General features: G+C 39.6%; 2 protein-coding genes across 4 annotated transcripts; both read left to right on the top strand.

Annotated features, from left to right (window-relative positions):
- Positions 1-36: 36 nt before the first annotated feature.
- cav4b (caveolin 4b) lies at positions 37-4,772 on the top strand. Of its 3 annotated transcripts, none has more exons than XM_076159252.1 (3): positions 37-1,781; positions 2,178-2,365; positions 3,962-4,510. In XM_076159252.1, the coding sequence occupies exons 1-3, from the start codon at positions 1,554-1,556 to the stop codon at positions 4,143-4,145; spliced, it is 600 nt and encodes a 199-aa protein (XP_076015367.1). In that variant the 5' UTR covers positions 37-1,553; the 3' UTR covers positions 4,146-4,510. The 3 variants fall into 3 exon arrangements, 2 of the variants coding, with proteins under 2 accessions (XP_076015367.1, XP_076015366.1); XM_076159251.1 differs by lacking the exon at positions 37-1,781 and adding an exon at positions 4,520-4,772 and having other exon boundaries at positions 1,833-2,365; positions 3,962-4,191; XR_012964522.1 differs by lacking the exons at positions 37-1,781; positions 2,178-2,365 and adding an exon at positions 2,994-3,297 and having other exon boundaries at positions 3,962-4,094.
- fam50a (family with sequence similarity 50 member A) lies at positions 4,708-12,267 on the top strand. Its single transcript, XM_076159249.1, has 13 exons — positions 4,708-4,840; positions 5,408-5,492; positions 5,741-5,840; positions 6,196-6,338; positions 6,416-6,492; positions 6,811-6,877; positions 7,072-7,133; positions 7,300-7,376; positions 9,931-9,985; positions 10,329-10,377; positions 10,599-10,669; positions 10,949-11,059; positions 11,982-12,267. The coding sequence occupies exons 1-13, from the start codon at positions 4,730-4,732 to the stop codon at positions 11,988-11,990; spliced, it is 1,017 nt and encodes a 338-aa protein (XP_076015364.1). The 5' UTR covers positions 4,708-4,729; the 3' UTR covers positions 11,991-12,267.
- Positions 12,268-12,407: the final 140 nt, after the last annotated feature.

The raw sequence follows: 12,407 nt of genomic DNA, 5'->3' as shown, positions 1-12,407 counted from the left end.
TCAGGGCTTTTGCAGAGTTAGAGGTGGGCTAACTCAGGTTTGGCACAGAAAGAGTAAGTAAGAGTGTCTCACTCAGGGCTTTGGTTGATTTACTTTTCAGCTGGATACTGTTCCCGAGCCTCAAGAGCCAAAATGGCCCCCATATTTAAGAGGATTCAATGACTTCCTCTGGTTTAAACTGTGAAACACGACAGTGACGTTTTGGAGCCATGATGGAGATGCAGCTCCTGTCTCATTCATTCATTTTGCCCCCCTACAGGCCCCATGATTTTTGCAGTGAAGAGCGTGTGTTTTCATGTGTAACATCTCCCTTCTGATACGTTTCAGTAATGGGGACATAGAACTAGTCTTTTTTTTTTTGATTATATATCATAATGAAGACACCCTGTTGTTCTGGATCACCGTTTGATGATGTCACTAAATTTACTGTGTCAAATTATATGTGTGGTTAAAAATATGAGTACAATAAAGCTGAAAAGGCCATGAATGTTTGAGCAGTTGTAAGTAAATACATATATATATTTATATAATTGTAGCCTGTGAAATGCTTGTGCCAGCACTCAGAGAATTTTATGGTATGGTAAGTGTGCACGTGTGTGTTTCATTGTTTTGGTTACTTTGGGGAGATGGTACCCGAGTGCTGTCATGTGATCTTTTTTAGACTACTTTTTTAGATCTACTCCTCTTCCTTAAATAACTCCTTACATGCACACACATACACAGGGGGAATAACCACTGTGGCACATTAGCAGGTCTGCTGGTCTAAGTTACTGACAGTGCCGGTGTCTGTGTGTCTGTCTGGCCTCGCCTATGCCATATCATCTCTGAGGGACCTTGTGAACTCTTTTAATTGACACTACAGATTATCACTTTGTAGGGCTCATTTGCTCCGTCTCTCTTTCTCTAAGCCCCTGTCACTGATTGTGGATTAAGTAGGACTGAAGGGAGGTAAGTGATTTGTAATTGTTAATGTTAACGTAGTTCCTCCTTGGCTGTTCTTCTTTCGTTCCTCTCTAATGAGCATATCAGTCACAGCCTCTGTATATTTGTCCTTGTGCCATGTATATTAGTGCAGATCTCATTTATAATTCATACCAGATCATTTTAAATGGAACCTCTATTTGACAATATGCACAAGCATCACAAAATATTATACTAGCCAAGGCAAGAATGCATTCTAGAAATGTTGCTGTATTAAGTTATCCAATCCAATTCAGCTGAATTGTACAATATATGCTATACATAAACTGCACTGTCGCATTTATCAAATCTCAGCTGAAGTTAGAAACAAATCAGCTTAACTAAAACAATTTAATAAACAGAATGACAGTCTGGGTTCACATTTTACAAATGTCTTTTAAAATTACCAGCTGCTATTTACAGTCTTCTTTTTTGGGGTCTAAAGAACAGGTGGTAGTGCGAGTGCGCAGCTCCCTTACGCAGCCTGCAGCCTGCTGGAGGAGTGTGTGTGTGTGTGAGTGAGTGTGTGAATAAGAGAGAGAGAGAGAGAGAAAAAAAATTGAGAAAAGTATTTGCTTCCCCCTGCAGTGAAGATGATCATGGTGAGTGATGACTGTCTGGTGGCGTGTCCAATTGATGATGGCGATGATGACGATGGTGGTGATAAAGAACAGATAAACATTCCTCCTCCTCCCCCTGAATTTGCATCCAAACAATCAACCCCATCGCCTACACCTTCATCCCCTCCTACAGTTCCTGCTACACCAACATCCCTCCATCCTGTCAACAGGGACCCTTACGGCATTAACAGCCACCTAAAGGTTCATGTCACATTTTGGTGCACAATATGTCCAGAGTAACACGCAAGTTACATATTGATTGTGAGGTCCTGGTTAGTCCAACATATTTTTTAAATTAAGCTCACATATCGTATCATAAAGAGGATCTTTGCTTGCATGATCTTCTCTGTAGGATTAACATGATGAAAATGGATTTGCATTGATTTTCCCCTTTTATTGCCTGAAGCATCTCTCCCGCCTTCTCTGTCATTGAGCAGCTTTATGGCAAAGCTGTACTGTCAGTTAACTTCTATTGAGCACATCTGCAAGTTTACACACAAGAACATAAAGCATTTGGTTGACTCTCCTTTGTACTATTTTCACCCCTTCCCTTTAATCTTCCCTTATGCCTCCCTATCTCTTCATCACTCTCTACAGGTGGAGGTCAGCAAAGTACTAACTGAGCCGCTGACGCCACATAGCAGTGACCGGGTGTGGCTCTACAGCGTTGCTGGCTTTGAGACAGTTCGAATATGGACATACCGCTGCCTCTCCTTGCTGTTTGCTGTGCCCTTTGCTCTCCTCGCTGGCATTTTCCTGGCACTTCTTGCCTGCTTGCATGTCTGGTAAGCTGTTGCAAAATTGTTCCCTTATATAGGCAATCATACGACTTATTCTGTGTGCAGTCATATGTCACATGATGGGTTTTGGGACAAGTAGTGTTATTCCCCATCTATCTCACACATATCCCAGCTGTCACTGTCCCCCTATCATGTTTCACATGAAGTAAAAATGACAAAACACTGTACTCAGTAGGGCTTACCATTATTTTCAGGTACAATGAGAAACTTGTGATTGAATAAGAAAATCTGCTTTGTCCAAGCAAGTTGCACATGATCCACGCTCTAATCTATGGAAGCAAATAGAGGATTTCCTCTCTCAGCTTCCAAAATAGTCAGCGATATTCTTTTTTTTGACATTTTGACCTTCTATTGACAATTACTTACAACTAACATCAATACCTAAGCTAAAGCCAAAGTGCCACATGCTTGGAAGCTTCAACCCACAGAGGGCAGTGCAACTTCAGTTTTCTTCATTATCTAATTCAGTGATTTACCCTTAAACTCATCTTCCTCCTGGTCTGTTACAAAAAACACGTTGGCTCCCTAGGAGTTCTTAAACAAACTCCCCTGTAAAATCTAAAATGCTTAAACTATGTGCTTGTTTACAACTCAGCAATGTCAGGTATGTTGTCGGATGGAAAACGCCTTCTATGACATCACCGATCTGCATACTTTACATAACAGCACAGCAAGATGCAGTTAGAATAGGGTGTGTGTGTGTGTGTATTATTTAACTCAAATTAATGCAGCACCTGACTGTATCTTACTTTACTCAGAGATAAATATATAGTGAGGGAATTGTCTAAGAGTACTGATGATTTTTGCTCGTCACTGGTTGATCGGTTCCAGTTAAACTATGTATACCATCATGTTGCCGATATTGGAATCGCCATAGGGAGGATATGTGGAAGAAAATAGCATTATGTATGTGACATGTAAGTAAACATTATGTCTTTGGCATTCACTGATTGTCTTATAAGAATCATTATCAGAGAGGAAGTAAACATAATATCTTGGCAGGTCACCGGGACATGGTTGCTAAGGTAGTCAGGAGTTATAATAGAACAATAGTGTGAAATGCTTACGGGAAAGGCGCCCACCCTAAAACACTTTGGTATAAAAACATGTTTGCTCTAGGAATAACTCAGTGCATGTATTCATTGTGACTGGTTACATCTCTCATGTATGATTGAATTAAGAAGCGGCCTCTCAACTGTCTCTGTAAATTGATTATTGAAATATACTATCAGATGAATATTACAATTGTGCTCCTCTGTTTCACCACATTGGGATAATAAGTCATGAACTATAAGAAATAGCCTGCCAAGGGAAATTAAATGTCATGTCGTGTCTAATATGTTCATGCCACGTGCATCAGAGTGTCAGACTTTGCTGTTTGGGTTTGTGAAACGAAAGGCAGCAGCGATCACACACATACACACACAGGAAATAACATACATAGGAAATAACATGTTACCGCAGCATTAAGACTCTTGACATTTCACAAAGTGCATCTCAAATCCCACACACTAAATCACTTCTCACTTCTCTCCTGGTTGTCTCACATGCTAATCTCTTCTTTTGTGCCCCTCTCCCCAGGTGTGTGGTGCCTTTTATAGAGCTGAGTAAAACCTTCCTTCCATGCCTGAGGTCATTGTGGATATGCGCAGTGAACATTTTCATCTCTCCTTTCTGTATATCACTCGCTCTCTGCTGCAGTCAGATTGCCATTTTACTGTCTAAAAAAGATTGGCCTCCAGTAAGAGACAAAGAACATGTATGAATGTGACTGAGTAAGCAAGGGAGTGAGTGAGCGAGTGAGTGAGCAAGTGAGTTTTGATTTAAATTTGCTTGATTTCTTTTGTATTGTATTGTATCATTATGTTTCATCTGTTCAGTTTACAACCATTTCAAAATTCTGAGAAAACCATACTGACTAATAAAATAAGTATCCTGGATGTCATAGTGGATTTTTATTGTTTTGATTAAACAAATCATTTTAATACACCTGACACGCTCAGATCGATATGTTTGATGTGAAATATTGCATAGTAGCATAGTATATCTCATGGTACACAATGTACGTTTAGGTCGCTACGTCTTTGCGTTCACATTGTACACAATGTTCGTTTAGGTCGCTGCGTCATTGAGTTTTAGAAATTACGAGGTTTTGTGAAGCTTTGAACGCATCGTCTACACCACATTGAGGCCCCGGCATGCATTTCGACGTCGCCATTTTTCTTGTTGTGGTACGTGGTAGCGGTACCTTCGCAGTTTTTTTGTGGCGACAAAACTGTTTTCTAACCGATTTTAGTTCCTATTTCTGTCATTTGTTACTTTAAATTACTCAGTAGGAAACAAAGAAACATGGCGCAGTACAAAGGAGCTGCCAGTGAGGCTGGAAGAGCCATGCAGCTGATGAAAAAGCGAGAAAAAGAAAGAGAGCATCTTGAACAGTTGAAGCAGAAGATTGCAGAGGTTTGCAGCGTCACCACCTTCATTCACAACATTTATATTTATTACTACATATTATTCCAAGCCTATGACATTTAGGCTTTGTTTTGTCGAGGCTACTCACTTGTTGGAGACCCACAACAGAGGTCAATGTCGCCGGTGTGCCCCCCATGTACACGATCAATGTCATTTTGTGTTTGAAAAAAGTGTTTTTAGTACATTTAAAAACGTTATATGATGTTATCTAATAAATGATTAGTGATTAGAGCCAGAACATATAACATACTGAATGCACACACGATCTGTGTTTTGTCTTCAAAATTGTGGACTGTTGTTGAGGTCTGGGTCTGCTTGGTCCAAAAAGTTTTCTATTATCTTACTAAATATTCAAAAGGAATTGCTAAATAATTCATAATCAATCAATAAAGGTTTCAGTAAACATATGTAGTATAGTATGTCACATAGAAAAAGTAAGAAAGAAAAACTGAAACATGAGTGTGATATAGCTCTTAAAAGAAGTAGTTATAATTATTAAACACACACAGTATTATAGAAAAGCTCACTGTTTTGTCTGCTCTCTGTTACTTCCAGGACAACATAATGAAGTCCAACATTGACAAGAAATTCTCAGCTCATTATGATGCTGTAGAAGCTGAGCTGAAATCCAGCACGGTTGGTGAGTATGTGTCACACACTGCATCCCTGTCATTTCTTGGGCACTTAGAAATGCCTTGACTGCCTCAGAATGTGCTCCGAATAGATGATTATATATATTATGTTTGTGTTAGAAAGTTAAAAGAAAACTAAGTAACATGTAGTTGGTATAACATTTTTACATCCGGTTTGTACATTGTGTCTAGCCTACTAATACTGTGTCTTGTACTTAATAACTCTCAAATCTGTTTGACTTCATGACGGTAACAGGCTTGGTAACACTGAATGACATGAAGGCCAAGCAGGAGGCGCTGGTGAAGGAGAGAGAGAAACAACTGGCTAAAAAGGAGCAGTCCAAGGAACTCATGCTGTGAGTTAATACACACCCGACTCACCTTCTCAGTGTTGTTTTGCTTGCTGTCTCAGATCGCACAGCTCCAAGGAGAGTGGTGTGTAAAGACCAGCACTTACCGCGGATAGTCAGCCGAAATGATATCCTCACTATAGACGATCAAAAGCAATATCTGGATGAGCGCTATTTTTAAGTATTTACTGATTGTCTAAATATTATGTAATGACAATTGTTCCACTGTTTAGTTCATTCTTGTGATGTGTGTGTCCTTGTATGCGAGTATGGACTGATGCGCACTGACATGTCTCTTCTTACTCCTGCAACTCTCTCCCTGTTGATCTTTGTTCACCACTTGTGTCATTTCTCTTGGCAGAAAACTGGAGAAACAGAAAGAGAAGAAAAGAAAGGAAGAACAGAAGAGGAAGATAGCTAGTTTATCGTTTAATCCGGATGACGAGGAAGACAAAGAAGAGAGTGAAGAAGAGGAAGAAGAAGAAGAAGAAGACGAGGAGGACTGTGAGTATAGATTTCTGTGGGGTTGCATTTGACACATCGGAATTTCCCAAGGCTAAAGTGTGACTCTTATCTGCCAGATGCTCCAATGAAGAAGAAGAAGTTGGGCAAAAATCCAGATGTGGACACAAGTTTCCTGCCTGATCGAGATAGAGAGGTGAAGCCCGGTTCCTTCCAGAGTAAAACAAAAACATGTAATATCGAATGTGCACACTAATGTTTCAGGGAGTCTCAGTGGGCATGAATCACAAAACAAACAAATTTCACTTCTTCTTTCATTCTTCTTCTTTCGCTCCACCCTGTCAACTAGAGGACAAAACAAAACAGGCAAAAGGTCGAATGTCAAAGTTGTTACAGCCTACGCAGCATTCCACTGTTGGCTCACGGTTATTTCCCAATTTGCTCTGTATAACTATTCATAGCAAATGTCATGTTAATACAGCAGTGTGGTTCTATGTGTCTCAACCTTGTGCAGGAAGAGGAGAACCGTCTCAGAGAGGAGCTTAGGCAGGAATGGGAGCTGAAGCAAGAGAAGATCAAGAGTGAGTCGGGAATCCTCTCTTGCATACTGACACACACACATACACCTGAACACACTCTTCTTTATTAGTATTGATGAGGAACGTTATCCTCAACCTCCTCAAAGGACAAAACTAATAGTTCTTCTCAAATGAAAACGCCCTCCGCTCAATCCACTCACTCATTTCTGAATATTGATGCATTCATTTGTGTTCAGGTGAGGAGATTGAGATAACCTTCAGCTACTGGGATGGGTCTGGACATAGGAAGACGGTCAAGGTAAAGCTTATGTTTAACATGAAACATTGTCTAAGTTGCAAGTCATTGTTTCAGAAATGCAATCAGTAACACAAACCCATAAGCCCTGAACTGCCTTAAAAACATTCTGTTTGATTAGCATTCTTTCCCTGACACAACAATGTTCTTCAACCTCATTTCCATACAGATGAAGAAGGGTAATACCATCCAAAACTTCCTGCAGAGAGCCCTGGAAGTCCTCAGGAAGGACTTTAGTGAACTAAGGTGAGAACTAAAGGAGGAAGGTGTTATATTCAAACGTGTCACGGTGGCCATGAAGTACAAGTACACCTGCATTTGTATTGTTTGTGTCAATACACTCGATACACACCTTTTCCAGTTTTCGTCGTGTATAATAACCCAACCACAAAGGGATAGTGATGTAAAACAAAGATTGATATGGAACTGACAGCATGATTTAGAACATATAACAAGCCAAACCAAAGTGGATCTTAGATTCTATGAGAAGCCACAAATGTTAGATCCCTCAGTTCTTCGAAGCACTTGGAGTTGTTGCCATAAGATTAAATCACAGCGTTAAACACACAGCTTCACAACTCCACCCAACTTCAGCTATGCCAATTAGTTTGAAACAAATTGGCATTGGCACAATCATTTTTTTTTTCAACGCAATTGGCAAGCTGCCTTTGCCAATAAAAAAGTGTTCCAGTTCCTTCCTAAAATAATTCCAGTAATTTCTCTGCATCGCCAATTACCAATGTTGATATTATTGGTAGGGAAGGTAATGCAAAACATTTAGTAGAATGTTTTCCTGCTCCTGTGTAAACTACAGAAAGGATCAAACTATCATTTTAACACAATAGAAGTGCAGAAGTAATAACAGGCTGTATACAATAATAAACTGAGCGCAATGAATTATGCGAAATCCTCTTTCCTCACTTTGGCAAAGCATTTCATTTGTCAGCCATCATTTGCCAAACTTTTTCCCCCTCATTTTCACTGCTTTTTGCACTATTGCCTTCCCTGCATATAATGCCTTTAAATCAGTGGTTCTTAACCTTATCTGAGGTACTGAACCCTGCATGCTTCATCAGTGCATTCACCGAACCCTTTGTAATTAGAAAAATAAAATGGGATTTCTTCAAAACTTAGGTAGATATTTTATCAGTGCATCAGTTGCACACAAAATCATTGTGTTCAAAGAACAAAACCAACAAAACATGAATTTCACACAAAACCATAACTTAATGAATATTTACTGCAAATCAATGTGACTTTTGCTGTTGCCTTTTGGATACAAGTTGAGAAATGCGCGGCTTCACCTAGGGAAGTGCCACTCTCATATCATTTTCGCAACAAAGTCTCTTCCTTTTCTTAGTTTTCATGTCTACCATCCTCGAAAAGGATTGCTCGCAAAGATACATTGTAACAAACGGTGTGACTATCTCAAGGTCTTTCTCAGCAATAAGAGGGTATGGTACGATTTGGTGACACCAAAACGTTGAGGGCGTTGTTGTTCTGATGAGTTGCTGTTGAAGCTGGCTCTGCTGAAGTTCAATGATTTTGTGATTTTGTCGAGGTATTCAGCATTGACATCTGCAACACTAAACGTGAGCGGCTGTCTCACCCACGCTGCATATGACTCTGTTCTGTTCTGTTCTGTTCTGTTCTGTTCTGTTCTTCAAAGAAGAGGCGGAAACCTGCTCATTCTGGCACTCAGCATGGCTTCTAAACACAGAAAACAAATGTCAAAGGTTTTTGACAAGTTTTGCAATGTTTGTTTTACTCCAATAATCCTCAATCCATACACAATTGAACTGGAGACGAATAGGATTTGACATAGTCGTAAAAATCAAAGATGGATGTTGTTTTATTTACTAGGGTGGGATGAAACCATTTTTTACCATTTGTAATCTAACACGGGAAGAAAAATTGTGTGTTGCCAAATTGTCGGCAGTCAATTGCTAGTGTGAACCGGGCTATACTGTTTGTGTCTTGACCCCTGCCGAACCCCTGAGAATGACTCACCGAACCCCTGGGGTTCGATTGAACCCAGGTTAAGAACCACTGCTTTAAATGCTTTACAGCTGCCATGTGGTAGAAAAAAGAATAATTGTTTTCTGAATACAATACCCTCTCTATTTCATTCTCCAGATGTACTCCTTCACCTACGCTACTCCTCTATTAACTAACAACTCGCTCACATTTCCATAGACACTGAATAAACACTCGTGAATAAACAAAGCTCACCTGTGTCAGCGGCCATCTGCCTCTTAAGTCATTGTATATTGAACTCATTTTACACTCCACGGGTTGCGCCACTGGGGTGAAGAACTGCGTCATCTCAAGCGTCATATCCACCAGCCAGACACTTTGTCTGTTTGGGCTGTTGGAATAATATATTGCCTTCTCAATGGGGTTCGCAATTATCCGGGAAAGTTGAACCCAGCTTTTCGTATCAGGATTGTTCTCTCTAATTAAGAACACAAGAACAGAAATATCCTGCTGGGTGATAGCACAATCAGGAGATCCACTAAAACTCACCTGGTCCTGTTTGTTCAGCGTCAAACTGTGACCGTGCCCCCCCCCCCACAAACAAACACACACACCTGCTCTGCACTTAACTCTCTCTCTCTCTCTCTGTTCTGTCTTTGTGTACATATTGCAGTTTAGCAATTCCTTCAGAAAAATGCAGCTTGGCAGAAATGCTCTAAATGATATGTAGTACTGTTAAATAAAATGTAATATAATAGATGACTTTGTTTAAAGCTACGTAATATATTTATATACTCCTAAATATTGTTTCTCCTCTGTGCAGGTCTGCTGGAGTGGAGCAGTTAATGTACATCAAAGAGGATCTGATAATCCCACATGTGAGTGTTGCACTTGGTTTTGATTTACATAACCTTGATACATAGCCTGCCATCCCAATCCATTTAACAGATGGACAGATTAGACTCTTCTCATCAAGGACACCTCGTGAGAGCAGGGACTTCTTTCTGTTTGTTGTTGAAGAACGTCCTCTTGGAGCATACAAATATTTACTTTAAAGTAATCCATTTAACAGGATGTGTTACTTCAATGCTACAATGGAATGAGAAATCTGCACAATCTGTTAGATCAGTTAAAGCAGCTGTAGGTCACTTGTGTTGTTTTCTTCACAGCTGTTTCACTTCATGAGTCTTTTGAACATGTTGTCACTACTTCTCCCCTCAGCACCACAGTTTCTATGACTTCATTGTGACCAAAGCCAGAGGCAAATCCGGTAAGTGAAAAACATAGAGAACTACTTTCTAGTATATACACCAGCCAGTCCTTAACAGATCATTAGTCTGTTGAACTTACAGCATTCGCCCCGTTTATGTTGTTTACAGAATTTTGAATGTGAAAAGATGCTGAAATAATAAACACACTTTGCCCCCCCATGTGAAAGATGTTGTCTCGGGTGTCCTGCTTTTGAATTGGTCGTGCCATTTGTCTCCACAGGTCCTCTCTTCAGCTTCGACGTCCACGATGATATTCGACTCGTGAATGATGCCACCGTTGAAAAAGACGAGGTAAGAATTGTTTTAAGTAGTGAACATTCTGTGCAGAAATCTACTCAAATGTCTTCGATTGATCAATATAGACATAAATATTTTGAAGTAGTCTTAAACCGAAAAGATGTGAATTTTATCAATGCAATATGCAAAACAAGAAATAATTTTTTTCGTCTAAACAAAAAATGCATTATTCCAGTAAACATGTCTTTGAATTTAAGCTGTATGTAATTACTGAAAGCTGACAAAGATTAACTTTTAATGGGGTCAAACTCTCTTTTGCCATTATGTTGAAAGTCTCACGCAGGTAAAGTTGTGTTGAGGAGCTGGTATGAGAAGAACAAGCACATTTTTCCTGCTAGTCGGTGGGAGCCGTACGACCCGGAGAAGAAATGGGACAAATATACGGTAAGAAGCATTTTTCCAGAACCTACAGTAATAAATTACCTTTTCACTTTTCAGGGATTGATGAAACTGTTGACGGTCCTTAATTGTCATCTTGAAAACATATTCTGGCTGTGTTTTCGTCATATCCTGACAAAATGTGGTGTCTATTATAGTGAAAGGCAAACAGGCTTGTATCTACAGTGTGTAGCAGACGCTGCAAGCAGAAAGAATCTCCTGTTCATGTGTGCATGAACGAGTGAAGAATGTAAATAAAAGAGGATCTGAGTGCACGCAACAAAATGGGTTATGTCCATGTCAGGATCACCTTTGCACATCAGTCTGTAGAGGATAAAGTCACAGTAACTCAACTTCATCCTGGTCTGGATAAGAGAGGATGTGGCAACCTGCTCAGGTTAAGCACATGCTGTTCCAATGCATCTTGAGCTGTGTTTTTAACCGTGCTCTGCCAGAGAAGTTATTCTAATTAAATTAGTAATTGTTATGGAATGGGAGGAATGAAAAATCTAATTACATTTTAGGAGTGTTTGTTTTCAGTACTTCTGTTCGTGTGGAGGCCACGCGACTGTCATGTGATCTGAACAGCTCTGTCCCGTCAACTGGATATAAATCAGCCTCTGGGGTTAAATTATACCCATCAATCAGAGGGATTGATGAAGCTTCTTGGCTGAGTGTAAAAACATCTTTGGACTGCATGGCAGGCCAGGTCAGGTTTGCCTACTACAGTTACCTGACCTGACTTTGAACTGGATGATTTGAGAGTCCAAACCAAAATGATCTCTCTTAACCAGAAAACAAACTCATGGGCAAAGTCACTTTAGAAGTGTCCTCTTCATTTATGTACTGATGTATAACTTTCTTTCTACAGCACTCGTGTTTTATCATTCTAAAATAAATCCATGTTTTTCTTGCTTTTGTTTTTTAGATCCGGTGAAACCATGGTTACCCCCAGCCTGAGGAAATGTTAATACAAATGTTTTGTTGTCATTTTCCATTATGTTTTACCACTGTATTGTTACAGCATATATTATTGATAGTAAATGGAGATATGAAAGACTATTGATTAATTAATTTCATTTGCTGTTGAATTTCCCAAATAGAATTTATCTCAGTGTAATGTTCCTTAAGAAAATAACCGGCTGTCATTGTACATAGCTCACAAACAACCATGATTAATCTGTGCTGAATAAAATAAATCTGGTTTGAATTTATTGGATTGAAAGTTTATTGTGTTTGCCACCTTAGCTGCTTTTGTTTTGGAAATGTTTACTATGTGTATGATGAATGCGATCGTAAACAAGTCTGCCAGCGCAACTGTCAAACTTTTCACTGTGAGTTATTGTTGTGCGTG

The sequence above is a fragment of the Genypterus blacodes genome, unplaced genomic scaffold (assembly GCF_046128005.1).
Source record: "Genypterus blacodes isolate CSIRO-AG114 ecotype Tasmania unplaced genomic scaffold, CSIRO-AGI_Gbla_v1 ptg000094l_1, whole genome shotgun sequence".
In the NCBI taxonomy this organism is placed as follows: Eukaryota; Metazoa; Chordata; class Actinopteri; order Ophidiiformes; family Ophidiidae; genus Genypterus; species Genypterus blacodes.
Note: the sequence above shows the minus strand (reverse complement) of the source record. Positions and strands in the feature narration are given on the sequence as shown.